The sequence below is a fragment of the Peromyscus maniculatus genome, chromosome 6, assembly GCF_049852395.1.
Source record: "Peromyscus maniculatus bairdii isolate BWxNUB_F1_BW_parent chromosome 6, HU_Pman_BW_mat_3.1, whole genome shotgun sequence".
NCBI lineage: Eukaryota > Metazoa > Chordata > Mammalia > Rodentia > Cricetidae > Peromyscus > Peromyscus maniculatus.
In genome coordinates, this window is record NC_134857.1 from 70209363 (window position 1) to 70225095 (window position 15733).

Below are 15733 nucleotides of genomic sequence, written 5' to 3' on the forward strand. Positions count from 1 at the left end.
TATCGTTCACCACCTGCTTAAATGCAGTCCTCAGGGAACAGCAGTTCTAAAGGCAGTTCAAGGTGCCAGTGCCTGCGCTCCTGGAGTCTCAAATACCTCTGTCCTCAGGCCGCCACTGGGCCTGCGTGCGAGGAAATGGAGCATCCCTGTCTCGGAGGACGTAACCAGCTTTGTGGGCTGGAAGTGTTGCTCGGGCTAGAGTGCTGCTTGGCATGCACGAGTGGATCCCTGGCTCCCAAATTTGAAGAGAGATGGTTATCTTAAAGCCTAAGGTGAAGGCCTCGAGAGGCTCACCCCCAGTTTCACTCTGGTCCCAGGGCTTGGGCATGGCTCAAGCCTGAGCTGTAGGAGTCTGCCAGCTGAAACCTGGGCTTCTTAGCGCATGAGCTGGAGAGGCAGGCCCAGCCTCCCAGCCATTTCTTCTGAAATAAATGCCTTGCCCTCCCTTGGGGTTCCCCTGCACTCGCCCCTTCCGTATCTGCCAATCTTGTCCAGAAGGGTTAGCTCCCTCCCCCCAAAACAGGACCAAGTAACAGACATATTTGGAAACAATTTTAAGAGGAATGAGTCCAGCTACAGGGGGTGGGGGTGGGGGGTAAGTTTAGGGAGAGGGATGTGGACCATTGCAAATATTCCAGGAGTGGAGACGGGCGTGCCAAGGATGGCATGAAGATGAGGTGTCCTCCCGTTCCCAAAGTTGTAGTCCTTTAGGAAGCACGTGACCAGCACACTGACAGACTTCTCAGACATGATGGGATAATTATTACAAAGTGGTGCTTGTTCTGTCCAGTTGGGTTTGGTGAGTGGGAAGCTGGCCAGTGTAAGTGGGGCTCCACAGCCACTTCTGCCTGGGAGCAGAGGGTGACGAGAATTATGACCCTCTGCTTGGAGAACAATTCGGAGAAGACTCCAAAGGCCTTTGCTTTTCCTCCCTAGGAGGTCATGGTCATCAAAGGCCACGGTGACAGGCAGGGAGCAGCTACCAGGCCCTCTGAAGACATGCTCTGCTGCTGCTCCTGGTCTCTCAGGAGCTTGCGTCCCTCAGGACTGTCAGAGGCAGAGTCCCAGAGGATAGGCACAGTGGCCAGTCCCCCATTGTCCTTGTTCCTTACAAGGAAGTCCTTCCCTTCAAAAAAAGGGAAGTCCCCCCCCCCAAAAAAAAGCCTTCTAGAGGGTTCTGTGTCCTGTTTGCTTTCGGCCTTCCGCACTTCTTGGCACCAGCTGCTCCAGACTTGTAGGTCTCCACAGCAGCAGGGAGCCTGTGGGCCATCTTCCAGGCAAAGGTGGATGCCAGCTTGCTGGAGCTTGGTCACTGATGGGAATCCCCAACTCCTTTCTTCACGGCCACTCCCATGCCACCCTGTCCCAGGGACCTCCAGAGTCAGCTCCATGGAGGAGGCAAGGAGCCTCCCAACTTCACCAAGGGCAGAGACGGAAGACCCGAAGTGACAGGGGTCAAGTTTCCCCAAAGCCTCCCAGTATCCTTTAGGGTTCACACTGCCCTGGCACATAATAGCCTCCTACCATCCCTCCCTCACTGTAGTCTTCCTCAAAAAGCTGCACCCAAAATGGGGGGGGGGCAGCATTGCCCCAGGATCCTTCACCCACAGGTCCTCCCCACCCATCACAGTTCTGCCAATTTCTGTCCTCACGGTTCAAATGCTGAGAGCAGGTTCTAAGGTGGGCACTGTCTGCCTGATATGTTCAACAGGACATGGCCAGGACTCCGACAAACTGCTCATTGACCTTTCCAGCCTTGGCTGGTGACTGATTGGGACAACAGCCAGTTACAGGAGGTAGAAAGTCAAGGGTGGTCAGAGCAGCAGCTGGCGGGGGCTTGAAGAGGCTGGAATGCCTGCACTGTGCTGCCCCCCAGAGGGCCAACACCTTTCCAGGTGCTACTTAGGACTCTGGGTGCTGTTTATGATGTTGGGGTGCTTTCTCTGGGGCTGGAAGTTTGGGGGTGGAGGGGAGAGGCCTAATACAGGCAATTTCTTGTTCTAGTAAAAGGAGGTCCCTCTTGCCACCAAGCAGAGATGCCCCTAAGTCCATCCTACAAGTGGGATGTACACCGAGGCACAGTTCCTATGTCTCTCACTTAGGTCCGTCAAGCAGTCTGTGGCCTTGGAGCAAGGAGGAAGGGGCTCGCTCACCTTCCAGGCCTGTTCCGGACCTGTAACATGGCTCCCACTGGAATCCGGCACTGCAGGAGCTCTTCTGAGACTATGAGCCTAGAACTCTCACCTAGCTCGTGACCTTCAGAGGTTCCCCTAACACCTTACCTTTCCAAATGAGAGAAGGAGAGCGAAATCTGGGAGTGCAGAGAAGTCTGCCCTGGCAGGAGGGAACCTGGAGCTGGGCCCTGGGGCCCTCCAAAGCACAGGCTGTGGGGCCAGCTGAAGCTCTCGGGAAGAGCCCCTAAACCTGTGAGTCCTCCCAGATCAGCCGCTGCCCGCTTAAGTGGGTGGGTACCAACTACTGGCCACACTCCTCTGCACCTGCCTCGGGCGTCCCTGTCAGCCTGGCGGGAGGATCTGAGCCCCCCCCTCCCACCTCCTCTTCTCCCGTGATTGGAAGCCATAGAAAACCGTCCCTGCCTTGGCCCCTTCTCCAGCACCCTTCCCAAGGTGGATGGCTCTGAGACCTCTGGCCTCTGCTTACCAGCCTTGGCTCCCACCATTAACGCTACTGCCTGAATTAGCTCAGGAGGAGGAGGAGGAGAACGGCTTGAACAGGAGGCAGCTGGTCCAGCCTCCAGGCTGGAGGGCTATGTGTGAATGGAGGTGTGAAACAGGGCTTCAGTGGAGCGGATCGGGGCAGATCATCTTCCACCCAGTGCTACTGAACCCCAGGGGCCACAGGGTGAGGAGCTGCTGCCGACGAGGCCTCACTTGGAGCTGGGAGCCGAGTGGTCAGGGTGGAGGAAGGTCGTGGCAGTGTAGTTCTGGAAGAGAGGCTGCAGGAACATGCCAATGGTGCCGAAGACACAGACAAAGACAAAGATCCAGAGGAACAGGCGGTCGATCACCATGGCAACGTATTTCCAGTCCTCCCTCACCTGGATGGAGGAAATGTAAGTGGCCCAGATATCAGTCTCCTGATGTGGGATGGGATAGAAAAGTCCCTACCACATAAGCACCCCACCCCTCTCCCTCAGCAAACCCAGTACAAGCTTTCACAGTCCTGGTCTTGCCTGCTGTAAAGCCTCTAGTGCCCCCACTGCCCCCAGGGCCCATCAGAACCTACCCGGAACAAACGGGAACCTATTTCCTATTGCCTCCCACACTCCAAAATCCAGACTTAGTTAAAAACTCCAATATGTCTTAGTTCTCTCACTTCCTTTAAAAAACAAACAAAACAAAGCAAAAAAAAAAAAAAAACAAACCTGGCAAACTCCTACACATATTTCAAAGCCCTAATCAGGTATTATCTTTATGAAGGCTTCCCCATCCTTTTGTTTCCTTGGCACTGGGTTATATATTGCCATCATAGCGGTGAGACTATGCCATAGTGCATCGTATGTCTGGCCCTCCACCAAACTGCAAACTCCTACTTCAGAGGGACCCTGATAGCATCTGGGACAGTGCTCAGTAACTGGGCGCGGCTGCCCCTGAAGCTCTACTTCCATGATAGCTTGGAGCACCCCATCCAACAGCATCCCTCCTGCACAGAGGCCCAGAGGGTGCGAATGGAGCCCAGGTAGGAAAAAAATCAGTCAGAAAGCTAATAATGGCCCATGGGGCTTGAGAACCAACTACAGGGTCACAGGAAGAGGCAGCCTCTCTTTAGACTGAGTCTGGCCTTTGCACGCGTTCCTCTGGGGCCCAGCCAGCTCACGAGATGGGGAGAAGGCAGCTGTGCACCTTCATGTAGCTGGCAGCCAGTCACTCATTGAAGTCACAGTTGGGCCTGCCACAGACCTAGCATCCTGCGAGGCACTGGGATGAAACCGAGTAAAATAAACAGCCCTGTGGTTTTCAGTCTCCTCAGGGAGTCAGAGACAATACAGCAAAGATTATTTACTGAGAGGGAATGATAGACTAGGATGGACAAACAGAAGGAAGACAGGAGTGGAGTGTGGCCCGGAAACGCCTCTTCCAGGAGATGGTACTTAGAGCAAGATCCGATGGGCATGAGGGAAGCCCTGTTTCAAAGTCACACTGACTTGACATGGTCCAGCAAAGCCAACAGAGCCCCTATAAACTGTTTATCCCGTGAAAGGCAAATCTGAGGGAGGACACTAATGAGGCTTGGGAACGAAACGCAACTTGGGGTCTTAGGGCTAAGGGCGGTGATCCTAGGAAAGGGGTTACCAGGACAACTGGAAGAGCCTGGGTGTGCACTTTACAGTAGTGAAGGTCTTGACGCTGTTTCCAGAATTCGATCTTTGAACCCGGGCACTTCATGGTTACCTTGTCGGTTGTTGGTTGCAGTGGGAACTCACATGCTAACCATGAACTCTACCACTGAGCCACAGCACCAGCCCTGAAGCTGAGTCATGCAAGAGTATTCCTGTTCTTAAGGAGAGACACACTGGAGTGCTTGCGATAAAAGATTATAGATAGGTTTGCTCTTAAGAGCAAAAATTAATAACTAATAGGTTTTTGTCTTTAGGAAAAAAGAAGGTTTCATATTGTCAGCTTGATGAGATTTCGAATCGCCATGGAAACAGACCTGGGCAAGTCTATGGGAAGTTTTCTAGATTAGATTAATTGAGGCAGGCAGCACTATTCCATAGGTTAGGGTCCCGGACAGAAAAAAAAAGAACAAAAGAGAAAGACGAATTGAGCATCAGCGTTCAGCTCTCCCTGCTTCCTGGCGGCAGGTGCAGCGGGACCAGCTGCTCCATGCTCCTACCTTCCCCGCCTTGGTGGAACCTCAGCCTGTAAGCCAAAGCGAACCTCGCTCCCCCGAAGCTGCTTTTGTCTGGCATTTCGCCATAGCAATGACAAATACAAAGGTTGTTCCAGATGGAGGAACCCAGATGCAAAGGCTGGGGGCGGGAGAGAGCTTGGCTTGCTTGAGACAACTGAGTGAAAAGCCAGTGACCCAGGCAAAGGGGCAGTGTCAGGAGCCGAGGAGCCTGGGTTATTTAACTGCAGCGTAGGAAGCGGAGCTAGGCAGGCAATTAGGATAGTCTCCCCCAGTCCACACAAGAGCTGAAGTCAAAGGCAACCCAAGGACCAGGGTGTTAGGGTAGAGTGGGGATCATTTTGGAGGTGGTGGTACTCAGAGGACAAGACTTTTGATCACTGCAATGATGGGGAGAGAGGGGGCGGGGGGAGGAGTCAAGGATCCCCCAGGCTTCAGTGTGAACCACTTAGGCCGTGGTGATGCCACTTACTACAAGATGGAGAGACTAGGGGCAAGTTGGGGTCAGGGTGGGGGTGCAGATCAAGCACTCAATCCCTCTGAGGCATCCAAGTAGGTCACTGCACCCTCAGCACCTGGCTTGAAATGTAGGCTAGATGATGGACTGCAGAAGGGGTGGAGGCCAGTGATGCAGCAGCAGCTGAGCCCTGCACCCTAATGTCTCCCAGTCAGCCTCGGCAGCCTCCTCTCCAGTCACAGCCCCTCTGCCTTCCTCTGAGCTATGAAGTGCTCCCTGTCTCACGCTTTCCTGCTGTCCAGAGGAAAAGATGTCTGAACCCAGCTCCCACCCAAAACCACAGTGCCTGCCCTTTCTCCTTCCCCAGCAGGAATGGCAGAGTCCCAGAGGAAACCTTGCTGGTCACTATAGTAACAGCTGAGCCTTGGCCTAGAACCAACCAGGTACCCGAACACTGATCTCAGGGAAGGCCAGATGGCACCCAAAATGGGGGGCAGGATGTTAACCCATCACACCTTCCCCAACTCCTGGATTAGTCTCAAGGAATTTCCTTCTGGGAAGACTGGGGGGAAAAACCAACCAGAAGCCGGATGTGCAGAAAGAGGGTGAGGTGACTCTCGGGAGCCCGGGCCTCTACCCACACCACCTCTATCAATATTTCATTAGACTCTTCTCAGGGCCCAGGACAGTAGAAGTGGGATATTGATTTTAAATTCTGCTCTCTCCACTGGAATCAACTCCATGGAACCTCTAAACGTCCCTTTCCCTGACTGTCGTCGTCACTGTCCTCAATTTTGCCTGCTCTGTGGCCCACAAGGACATCTCCATTTGCACTAAGAGCAACACATTAACAACTTGGATGTGGTCATGTGAGCTACAGGGAAAATCTCGGTGACACCCTCAAACCCAAAAAAAAACTTCTCCCTGCCGTAAGGTTCCTGGCTACCTCCCACACACTGAAGATGTCTGAGCATCTTCACCCCGAGTTCTATTCCTCGCAGGAACCGCAAGGTCATCCATCTGGTACAGACTCCAAAGTAGGCAAGTCAACCTGCTAGCCTGCCCCGGAGAGTCCACCTCACTCATGCCTTCTCCCCTGGACCCTTGCTTTGAGACTCTAAGCAATACCTACCCCCCCCCCCATCCAAGGGCTCCTAGGATGCCTGGGCTCACACTTCATACTCACACTCTGGTCATCATCCTCGCTTCGCATATGGTCCGCGATGAAGCGGACGCCGTCCACTGCCTCCCGGAGGCCGCAGCTGCAAGGCCCCCCCGAGCGCCCCGGACCAGCTGCAGGCGCGGGCTCAGCCCTGAAAGCTCCAGTCAAGCCCTGCCCTGACGCAGGGTTGACGAAGCAGGTGCATGGGTCAGCGGCAGGGCCCTCACGGAAGAAGAGTGCGCCTGCCCCCTCGCGCTCCCGCTGGCGCCTCCGCAGGCGCAGGCGCTGCCGCGCACAGCGGTGGCGTGGCTGCTGCAGGAAGAGCAGAGTGGGCAGCTTCTCCAGGAAGACCACTTTGACCCAGGGAGCCATGGTGTGCGTGGTGGGCGAGCGGTGGTGCACGTTGAGCACGCACACGCTGGTGACGATGGAGAAGGTGACCAGCACCATGGTGAACATGAGGTACTTTCCCACCAGCGGTACGTCAAGGGAGGTGGGAGGCACGATCTTGGAGATGAGCAGCAGGAACACCGTAAGCGCTAGCAGCACAGAGATGCACAGTGTCATCTTCTCCCCGCAGTCCGAGGGCAGGTAGAAGACCAGGATGGCCAGCGAGGTGATGAGCACGCAGGGGATGATGAGGTTGATGGTGTAGAAGAGTGGCTTGCGCCGAATGATGAAGTCATAGGTGATGTCCACGTAGGTGGAATCATCTGGGTTCTCGTTGCGCCGGCCGGGCAGCGCGATGATGTCCCACTCCCCGCTGGGTGTGAAGTCGTCCAGGCTGGCCACGTCGCTTTTGAGCACCAGGTCGATCTCCGTGCGGTCATAGGTCCATGAGCGGAACTTCATGGTGCAGTTCTGCTGGTCAAAGGGGAAGTGCTTCACCTCAATCTTGCATGCACTCTTGTAGATGGCAGGTGGTAGCCAAAAGATGCTACCATCATAGGAGACCACCGCATTGGAGTAGAAGGACACCTCGTACATGCCGTCAGCGCTGCCAAGGAATGAGGCAGTCAGCCCTGGCTTGAGGGTCTCCATCCCACTCATCAACCCAGCAAGGAGGACCCAGGCTGTGAATGACCATCTCATACAAAGATGGTGTGCAGGAATGGAGCTGGGGGTGGGGATATGCATGGGCTGGCGGTAAGAACAGCTGTCCTATTCAGGAGGTAGAAGAGAAGGATGGGGGTGGGATGCATCTGCTCCTTGTCCCACATTGTGTAAACTGACTAGTCCTTGTGAGGGCAGAGGTAGGGGAAGCCAGAGAGGCCAGAGCAAAGAAGCAATGAAGGGATATGGGCACAGCCCCATCCTTAAGGGAGTCTTGTGCCGTAAAGGTAAGAAGACTCATTGAAGGGAACAGAACAGAATCTAGCTGAAATAAGGACCATAAGTTCTTTGTCCCCACCCAGGCTTCCAGAAGTGCCCCTTCTTGAATCAAGTTAGACACTGACAACTGTCAGTCTTCCCTCTCCCTACCCCAGTTCCAAATACTGGCAATTTAAGTAGCTGGAAGGGGCTGGTCAAGGTCCAAGTCACCATGGGCTCACACTGCATGCCACTAGTTGGGTCTGTCTGTGTGGATAATGCCTGTCTACAACCTGCCAGGGAAAAGCCATCTCCTTCTCACAACAGCACATGCCTCTTACATCCCCACCCCATGATATCATCCTCTCCCAAGCACACCTCTGGTCTCCCATAACCTTCTTATCACTCCAGGGCCACCTACTTGTTGTATAGGACCACATCTGGGAGCCAGATGTGTTTGGAAGGGAGCCGGACTTTCTTCATATTGTCGAAGTCCTCGGGCTTCCAGGTGAGGCGATAATCTTCCCACTCCTGGGAAGGGAGAGAGCAAAGCAATACCGACCTCCAGCCCCAAAGGGGGCCCAGAGTCGAAGAAAGGGACAAGAGAACTCATATGGCTCGTGGAAAACTTGAAAAAGTCAGCCTTCTCTCCACAGCGACTTCTCTGCCCAGACATGGGTCATGTGATGATGCTTCTTTGTTTAATTTGCACACCTGAGCCAGGATATTAGACTTTACATCTTACAGATGTGAAAATGACTCTTGGGAGTGTTTAACATTTGAAGTCACAGAGTCAAGCAGGCATGGTAGTGAATACCTTTAATTTCAGTACTAGTGAGGCAGAGACAGGCAGACATCTCTGTGAGTTCAAGACCACCCTGATCCACATAGTGAGTTCTAGGTCAGCCAGGGCTACACAGGGAGAGCAGATTCTAAATTAATTAATTACAGTGCTGGTGAGTGGCCTAGTCAAGGATTCAAACCCAACTCTTCAGGACTCCTCTCTGAAGGAGATGAAGAGAGAAGCGGGGAGGGGATGTGGGTAGGAAAGAGCACTGACCTGGGTCAGCCAGACATTGGTGGTCATGATCTGCTCCCGCTCATGCTGCAGGAAAACAGAGCAGCTGCTGAAAAGGCCCCCCAGTCCTCAGACCTCCCACCGCCCTCTTAAGGTCCCCATCACCACCACCACCACCACCTCAGAAGCGCCTAAGGAGCAAACTCAGATGTTAACCCTTTCTGGCTGGGCTGACTTCTGTAGCTGGACCAAGAGTTTGAGACCCACACTCACCACACTGATAAGCTGGGCCAGTGACACCATGAGCTGCACGGTGACCAGCTCGGAGCCATTGGTGGCTGGACGGATCAGCTTGTTGTAGCGGGAGGGGTCCAGGAGATGCTCCACTAGCCGCTCCTCTGTGTCGGTACCCACAACCCCTGGGCAAGGCAAGGCAGGAAGTGGGTAAACAGAGGGGCTCACAAAAGCCCACCTACCCAGGGAGTCGGGGGATAGGTCAATTAGCTCAGCCTGGAAGTCATAGCCTCTTACAACCCTGTGCTTAAGGATATTGCAAAATGTTCAGTTATGCCTTGGGACCACAGAAGCCCCAGGTTGACTTTCATAGCTAAGTCCCTCTCTGAGACCACACCACGAGTCCAAACAGCTCCAGAGAGACACCTCTAGACTAACCACCCACTCTGAAAAGATGAATTGGGACTTGTTTTCCCCAAAAGGTCTCAGATAGACAAGCCTCTGAGGCTTGAGGTCTCTGCCTCCATGGTTTGGAGCAGAAGAGCGGGGCTGCCTGATCTGGGGGTGGAGGCACCCACCCCCTGTGCTGTCACGCAGGTGTGGAAAGTTCTTTCTATTGTGCATTGCCTTATACTGGCCCCTCTCCTGCCTCCCCTTCTGTGACTCTCCACAAGCACACCATCTGAGCACCCCACAGAGCGCCTTCCTCGCCCTCAGTCTGGCATTTTCTCTCTTCCAAGTCTCCTGTCCCGTCCTACAAGAGATGGGAAGTCACTGGTCTCCCCTTCCCGCCTTATCCCTCCCTGTAGGGTGACCCAAATCAGGACCCCAATGAGGAGGATGGGATATAATGGGGAGCCGGGAGGAAGGCGTTAAACGGGGTCATAAAAAGTCAAATGCTATCAAGAAGCCTCTTGTCATCCCAGGATCCTCTCCTTCCTTCCTCTTTGTGCTCACTTGCTTCTTCCCTGCAATGGTCAGGTTTCCACCTCTCCCGCGGCCTCTCGCCTGCGCCTGCGCCTGCGCCTGGGTCTCCCAGACGCTCCCTGCCGACCCTGGAGTCTCTCCCCATCCCCCAGCAGGCTCCTGCACCTCTAGAGAAGCCCTCGTTTCGCCTTTGTCCTGGCAGGGGTGACAGAACTTGGCGTCCTGAGCCACTAGCTGAGGCAGGGGAGCCTGGCCGGCCAGTTCTTACCTGAACACAGCCAGAGAAGGCCGAAGCTGAGCAGCAGCGCCATAGAGCTGGAGCGCGGGGCCATGCCGCCAGCATAGCGCGCTGCCTGGCTGACACTAGGGCTGCGGTCGGAGCGCTGTCCCTGGTGCTGAAGCAGTGCAGCCGCCTGCTTCCGGGTGGGTCTCGCGGCCTCCAGGGCTGAACGGCTCCTGGAACGCTAGGAGGACCCGGCTTCTCACCGTCCCGGCTGCTCTTCCAGGGAACGCAACTGGGACTGAGAGGGGAGGAGTCTCCGCCCCGGAGGCGGAAACGCGGGATCCCAAGGAAAAAAAGGTGGTCCCTGGGTGGGATGCTCTTCGGCTGGGCCTGCCTAGGTGGGGTATGCGTGAGGAGAAAGCGACCCACTGCTCGATGGACGAGTTCAAATGTCCCGAAGTTGGGCCAGGACTTGGAGAGGTTTGAGCAGGGTTCGGGGGAGGAGCAAGAGTGGGAGGGAGACAAGTAGGTCAGGGCTCTCTTAGGACGCAGAGTGAGTTGGGGGCGTTTCTGGGGTTCCTGTCCTCCCTTACATTCTTACTCAAACTAATGATTCTGCTCTTCAGGAAAGCTAAGGATGCGCAGAGAATATGCGTGTTAGGACCTGGAACAAAGAGGCAGGGAACAGGGAGCTGACTAGTTTTAAAAAGCAAATTGCTTTGGAGTTTTGGAATAGAGTACTCTCACCGGTCCCTTTCTCTGCTCCCGTAAGCTCCAATAAGGCCAAGATCCTGCCATCCTTGGGGGGAATCTAAGGTAGAAAGGTCTAGACCTCCTGAAAAGAAGGTAGCCTTGAAGGTTCTGACATATGGATAAGCAGCCAGTATCAATGGCCCTTCCACTCCAGTTGCCTTCTGTGTTCTGGGGAGATCAGGGGACCATTTCACAGAGAAAGAATGAAGCTAACACAAAGGACAGCAGAGATGAGAGGTGTCAAAACTCAATGGCATCTTTGATCTTGAAAGCCCTGAACTTTTAGCTACGGAGCCCATAAAGGACCCCTTTTTTCTCAGTGGATCAGTGGTCACTTTCAACCAAAAAGATTCCTGTCTGAAACAGACTTAGTAGACAGCAAGGCTTCTTTCATTTCATCAACGCCTGCTTTCCTAATCTCATCTGGGCACATTGTCCTCAGCTCCATGCTCAGCTATTAGCAATGTCTGTAAGATCCTTGAACATTTAACCCCTCCCAGCCTTTAGCCTTTTAAACATATAGTTCCCTCCAGCTCTTTTATCACCCCATCACCCCAACTACCTTCTACTTATACTTGAGTGTTTGCAGGAATTTCAGTTCCTGGGGGAAGCTGTGACTGACCATGGATTGAGTTAGGTACCTTGTTAGACTTTAGAATATCCTTCTACAGCAGCCACTACCTTTCCAACTAGAGGATGAACTAGCATAGGGCCTGGCTTAAAATGAAGGCTTAACAGGAAAGTGCTACTGCATGATAGACATATTTTAGTGTGTATGGGAAATTCCTGTCTATAAGTGCAGGCAGAAGCAACTTAACTAACAAGTGCTCGGACTTTGGGAGTCCAAGGGATAGTGACGCAGCTTGGTGAGAGTGCTCACCTAGTGTGTGCAAAGCCTTCAATTCAGTCCCCAGCGTGGGAAGAAAAGGGTGGGGAAGCGTTTGAAGGGGAAAGGCAGCAAAGCACAGGAGAAGCAGCAAGATGTTGGGGGGGGGGCATTAGTGTATGTGGAAATGGGTTTAGATCTATGCCACAGGTGCAGGGCATGTGCAGGGTCTATGCATGTGTAATAATGTCTTCAGGAAGAGATCTGAACACCAAGAAGTGAAGCCTAGAGAGAAGCAGAGTGTGCAGTCACACCACTTGGGGAAAGAAAGGCTCAAGGGTAGATCTGTCTCCAACAATTTAGATCAACATGTATTGAGTATGTCCTGTGAGCCCAGAATTGTTTGGAGCTGAGGAGACAATGATCAAAGACTTAGTTCCAGTTATTAAAGAGACCACACTGGCAGTAGATTCCTAGCCATTGTGATGACTGCTCTAGGAAAGACACAGAGGACTGTGGGAGCTGGGAACAGGGAAGGCAACAGCCTGCATGGACTAGGTAGGACATAAATGAAAGTGGAGATGAATCATAGGGCAAGGCTAGCTTACAGCTGCTCCACACTCCTCAGACAGCATGTCCAGTGGGTGCAGCATGGTTGAGGAAGGCTGGCAGTGTCTTCTGTTGCTAAACTTCCTAGAGAGCTTACTCTTTTCTTGTTGACAGACTGAAGGCCACTCACCTTTTAGATCACAGATCTGAGGGACCATTCATTGACTTGTAGATGACAGACTTCTAGATCACTTGCCTTCTACATGACAGGCTGGGGGGCGGGGTGTACACCTCGTCTAAAGCCTGTGGTTGTTCTTGCTAGTCCAGGTAGCCTGTATACCTTGGTCTTCAAGTTATCTTCTCAAAACTTCAGTTTTGGCTTCAAGTTTACTTCTAACTTGGCAAGGATGAGTCCACTGAGATAACCACCCAGTGACCGGGAAGAGTGTGACAGCCTCCTTCCTCATGTGTACCCACATGCCTTCTATACCCTCCCCCAGGTGACAGGAGAGATACAGAACCATATAGGGTTGGGACAAACACAGAAATGTCAACCCTGACACAACAGGGTTAGTAAGCAGAGTTCTAGTGCCCTGGATTACAAGGAATATTTTCTTTTGAAAATACCAAAGTTAATATATTTCCTTTAAAGTGATTTACATTTTAAAATTTTGTTGCCAGAGTAATACTTGTGTTCATAAAGACCAGCTTAAAAAATACAAATTAGTAAAACAAAGAGGATTGAGAATCAAACCTCTAAAGGGAGAGACAACCACTTAGCAAAACTAAGCATCTATAATTATTTAGGTATAACATTCACACAGAGAAGTAGAGTCAGTGTATCTGGATACATCATCATAGTAGAAACACCCAGATTTTGTTTAAAGGAACAATTACCAATAACCAGATGCTTCTCCCAGTCATTATCCCTCCTCATTGAGGACAGAGACCCCAGTCGACACTACTTCAAGTTCTGGAAGTGGGGCTGGAGCAATGTCTCAGTAGTTAAGAGCACTGGCTGCTCTTCCAGGGGACCCCCGTTTGATTCCTAGCACCCACATGACAGCTCACAACCACCTGTAACTCCAGTTTCAGGGGATGCAATGCCATCTTCTGGCCTACGCAGACATTGCACCCATTGGTATACACACACACACACACACACACACACACACACACCTGTGGATCCACATGGAGACAAGCACACAAAATGAAAATAAGTATTAAAAATAAAATTCTGGAACTAGTTATTGGGAATGATTACACAATAGTATGAATGCAAATGGTAAATTTTATGGTATATGTATCTTATCATTATTTTTGAGAGTTTCATAAATCCCAGGCTGTTCTCAAACTCGTAACAGAGCTGAGGCTGGCCTTGAACTCCTGCTCCTGCTGACTCTACCTACCAAGTGTTGAGATTCCAGGCACATACCACCACACCCACCCAGTTCTTTTTAGATGACTAAAAGGAAAAGAAAAAGAGCTGCCATTCTAATAGCACAGGTCAGCTTTTCCTGTTAGACTTTATATAAATGGAATAATAACCTTTTGTATGTGTGTGTTTGGGGCATTATGTTAGTGAGAATCGAGTATTCCATTGTGTGACTACACTATCATTTATCCATCCACTCTTTCTAGACATTTGTTTCCTATTTAGGACTATTAAGGTAACACTGCTGTGGACATTCATGTTTTTAGGCATACAAATATATACATAAGACACACATCTTGGTTATCTTGCAAAGAGGAGCAAAGGGTGCCTGCTATACCTTTGCAGCCATCCTTTCTCACTCACTATCTCATTCTCCATAAGGGTCAGTATTCTTTGATCCTATTACTTACTGGTGGTATACACTAGGGGTTTTACATGCTAAGCAATCCTCTACTACTGAGATACCCCTCCAATTCCTTTTTCTTTTTCTTTTTTTTTTAAAGACAGGGTCTGTGTAGCCCAGGCTGGCATCAAATTCATGATCCTCCTGTCTCAGCATCCTGAGTGCTGGATCCCCTCCTTTGTCTTAGAACTTACACCTTCCTTCCCAACCTCCTTCCCCTTCAGAACTAAGTCTTGGTTTGGTTTCCCACAAAGCCCAGTTCTGTTAGTGCTGCTACTGATACTTACTTCCATAGCTTCTTAAGGCTTTGCTGACCTTTTGATCTTCCTTCAACTTGACACATCCTTCAAGACCTTTGTGTGCCATTGTGATGGCTAAGGAAACTCCATTCTGTACCAGGTATCTCCTTCGTATCTATATAAGCCTCTGCCCTAAATTTCTGAAAGATGAGCTCCTAGCAATCTGCACCCTTCCCAGAATGATGTAACTGCTGTGATGATTAACAGCTTGCTCTGGCTTCTGTAAACCCGCTTATCACTGTACACAGGGGAGTAAGGTACCTCCTTCATGGCTGTGAACAGGGGGAAGAGACACAGCTCCTCACACAGCTGAGGGAAGTGAAGCAGTTTCCTAAACAGCTGCGAATTCCACAGCAACAAGGTAATTGTGGTCTCCACCTTTAAAAACCCTTCCCTTACCCCCTTCTGGGTAGCATGTCTTCAATTTGGCTTTTAAGGCTGTTGCCCTGCTAGCAGTTTTAATAAATCTGGCTAATTACAATTTGAGTCTGTGGTCTTTTCCCAGTGGTCTCAAACTCTGTAATGCCACCTCTTCTGCTTGGGACTTGCCGGCTCTTGCTTCATCCACTGTACTCACTCTTCAGAAGTTACGGTCACTTCTTCAGAACTCCATTCCAGATCTCCAAGTCTTCTCCTTTGAGGCACTCCTACAACTTCAATCAGTTTTATGCATGAAATGTCTGGTTTTCTAAGTTTTTATTTATTGTTGGGGGTGAGGCAAAGGCCATGGCATGGCGTGTGAAGATTGGGGAGCAGTTTGTGGAGTCTGTGCTCTTCCACCTTTGTGCCTACCCAGGAGTAAACTCAAGGCACTGGGCTCGTGTGACATCTGGCTGGCCCAAATGTCTGCTCTGCCAGGCTGAACATAAACGTGAGAATGTAAGGACTGGGTCTGCTCCATTCAGTGCTGTTTCTTCAGTGCCTCACACACAGTAGGTGCTCAGTAAGCATTTGTCCACTTCCCACATTTGTAAATTGTGGCTTTATAATTTCTCTTTTCCTTAATATGAGTTCCATGAAGGCAGGGAATTTTTACCCGTTGTTTTCCTGCCCCAGAATTCACTAAACCAACATATCCACTTCATTTCCAGTTTAGCTGGATAGCACACTCATGCTTACTCAGTTTAGGTGTGACTTCATATGAGGTTTATCAGCAACAGAACGCTCTCCCAGAGAGCTGAGATGCTGAAGAAAATAGCAACAGAAAATCATGCTCCAGTGACCATGACTTCAGGGTTCCTCTGGGAGGTGGGGTGTGGCTGAC

At 51.5% G+C, this 15733-nt stretch overlaps 1 protein-coding gene across 1 annotated transcript; it reads right to left on the reverse strand.

Moving 5' to 3' along the window:
- Window positions 1-543: 543 nt before the first annotated feature.
- Chrnb2 (cholinergic receptor nicotinic beta 2 subunit) lies at window positions 544-10527 on the reverse strand. Its single transcript, XM_006976307.4, has 6 exons — window positions 10250-10527; window positions 9094-9239; window positions 8863-8907; window positions 8224-8333; window positions 6516-7488; window positions 544-3058 (listed from the first exon to the last, which is right to left on the reverse strand). The coding sequence occupies exons 1-6, from the start codon at window positions 10311-10313 to the stop codon at window positions 2888-2890; spliced, it is 1509 nt and encodes a 502-aa protein (XP_006976369.1). The 5' UTR covers window positions 10314-10527; the 3' UTR covers window positions 544-2887.
- Window positions 10528-15733: the final 5206 nt, after the last annotated feature.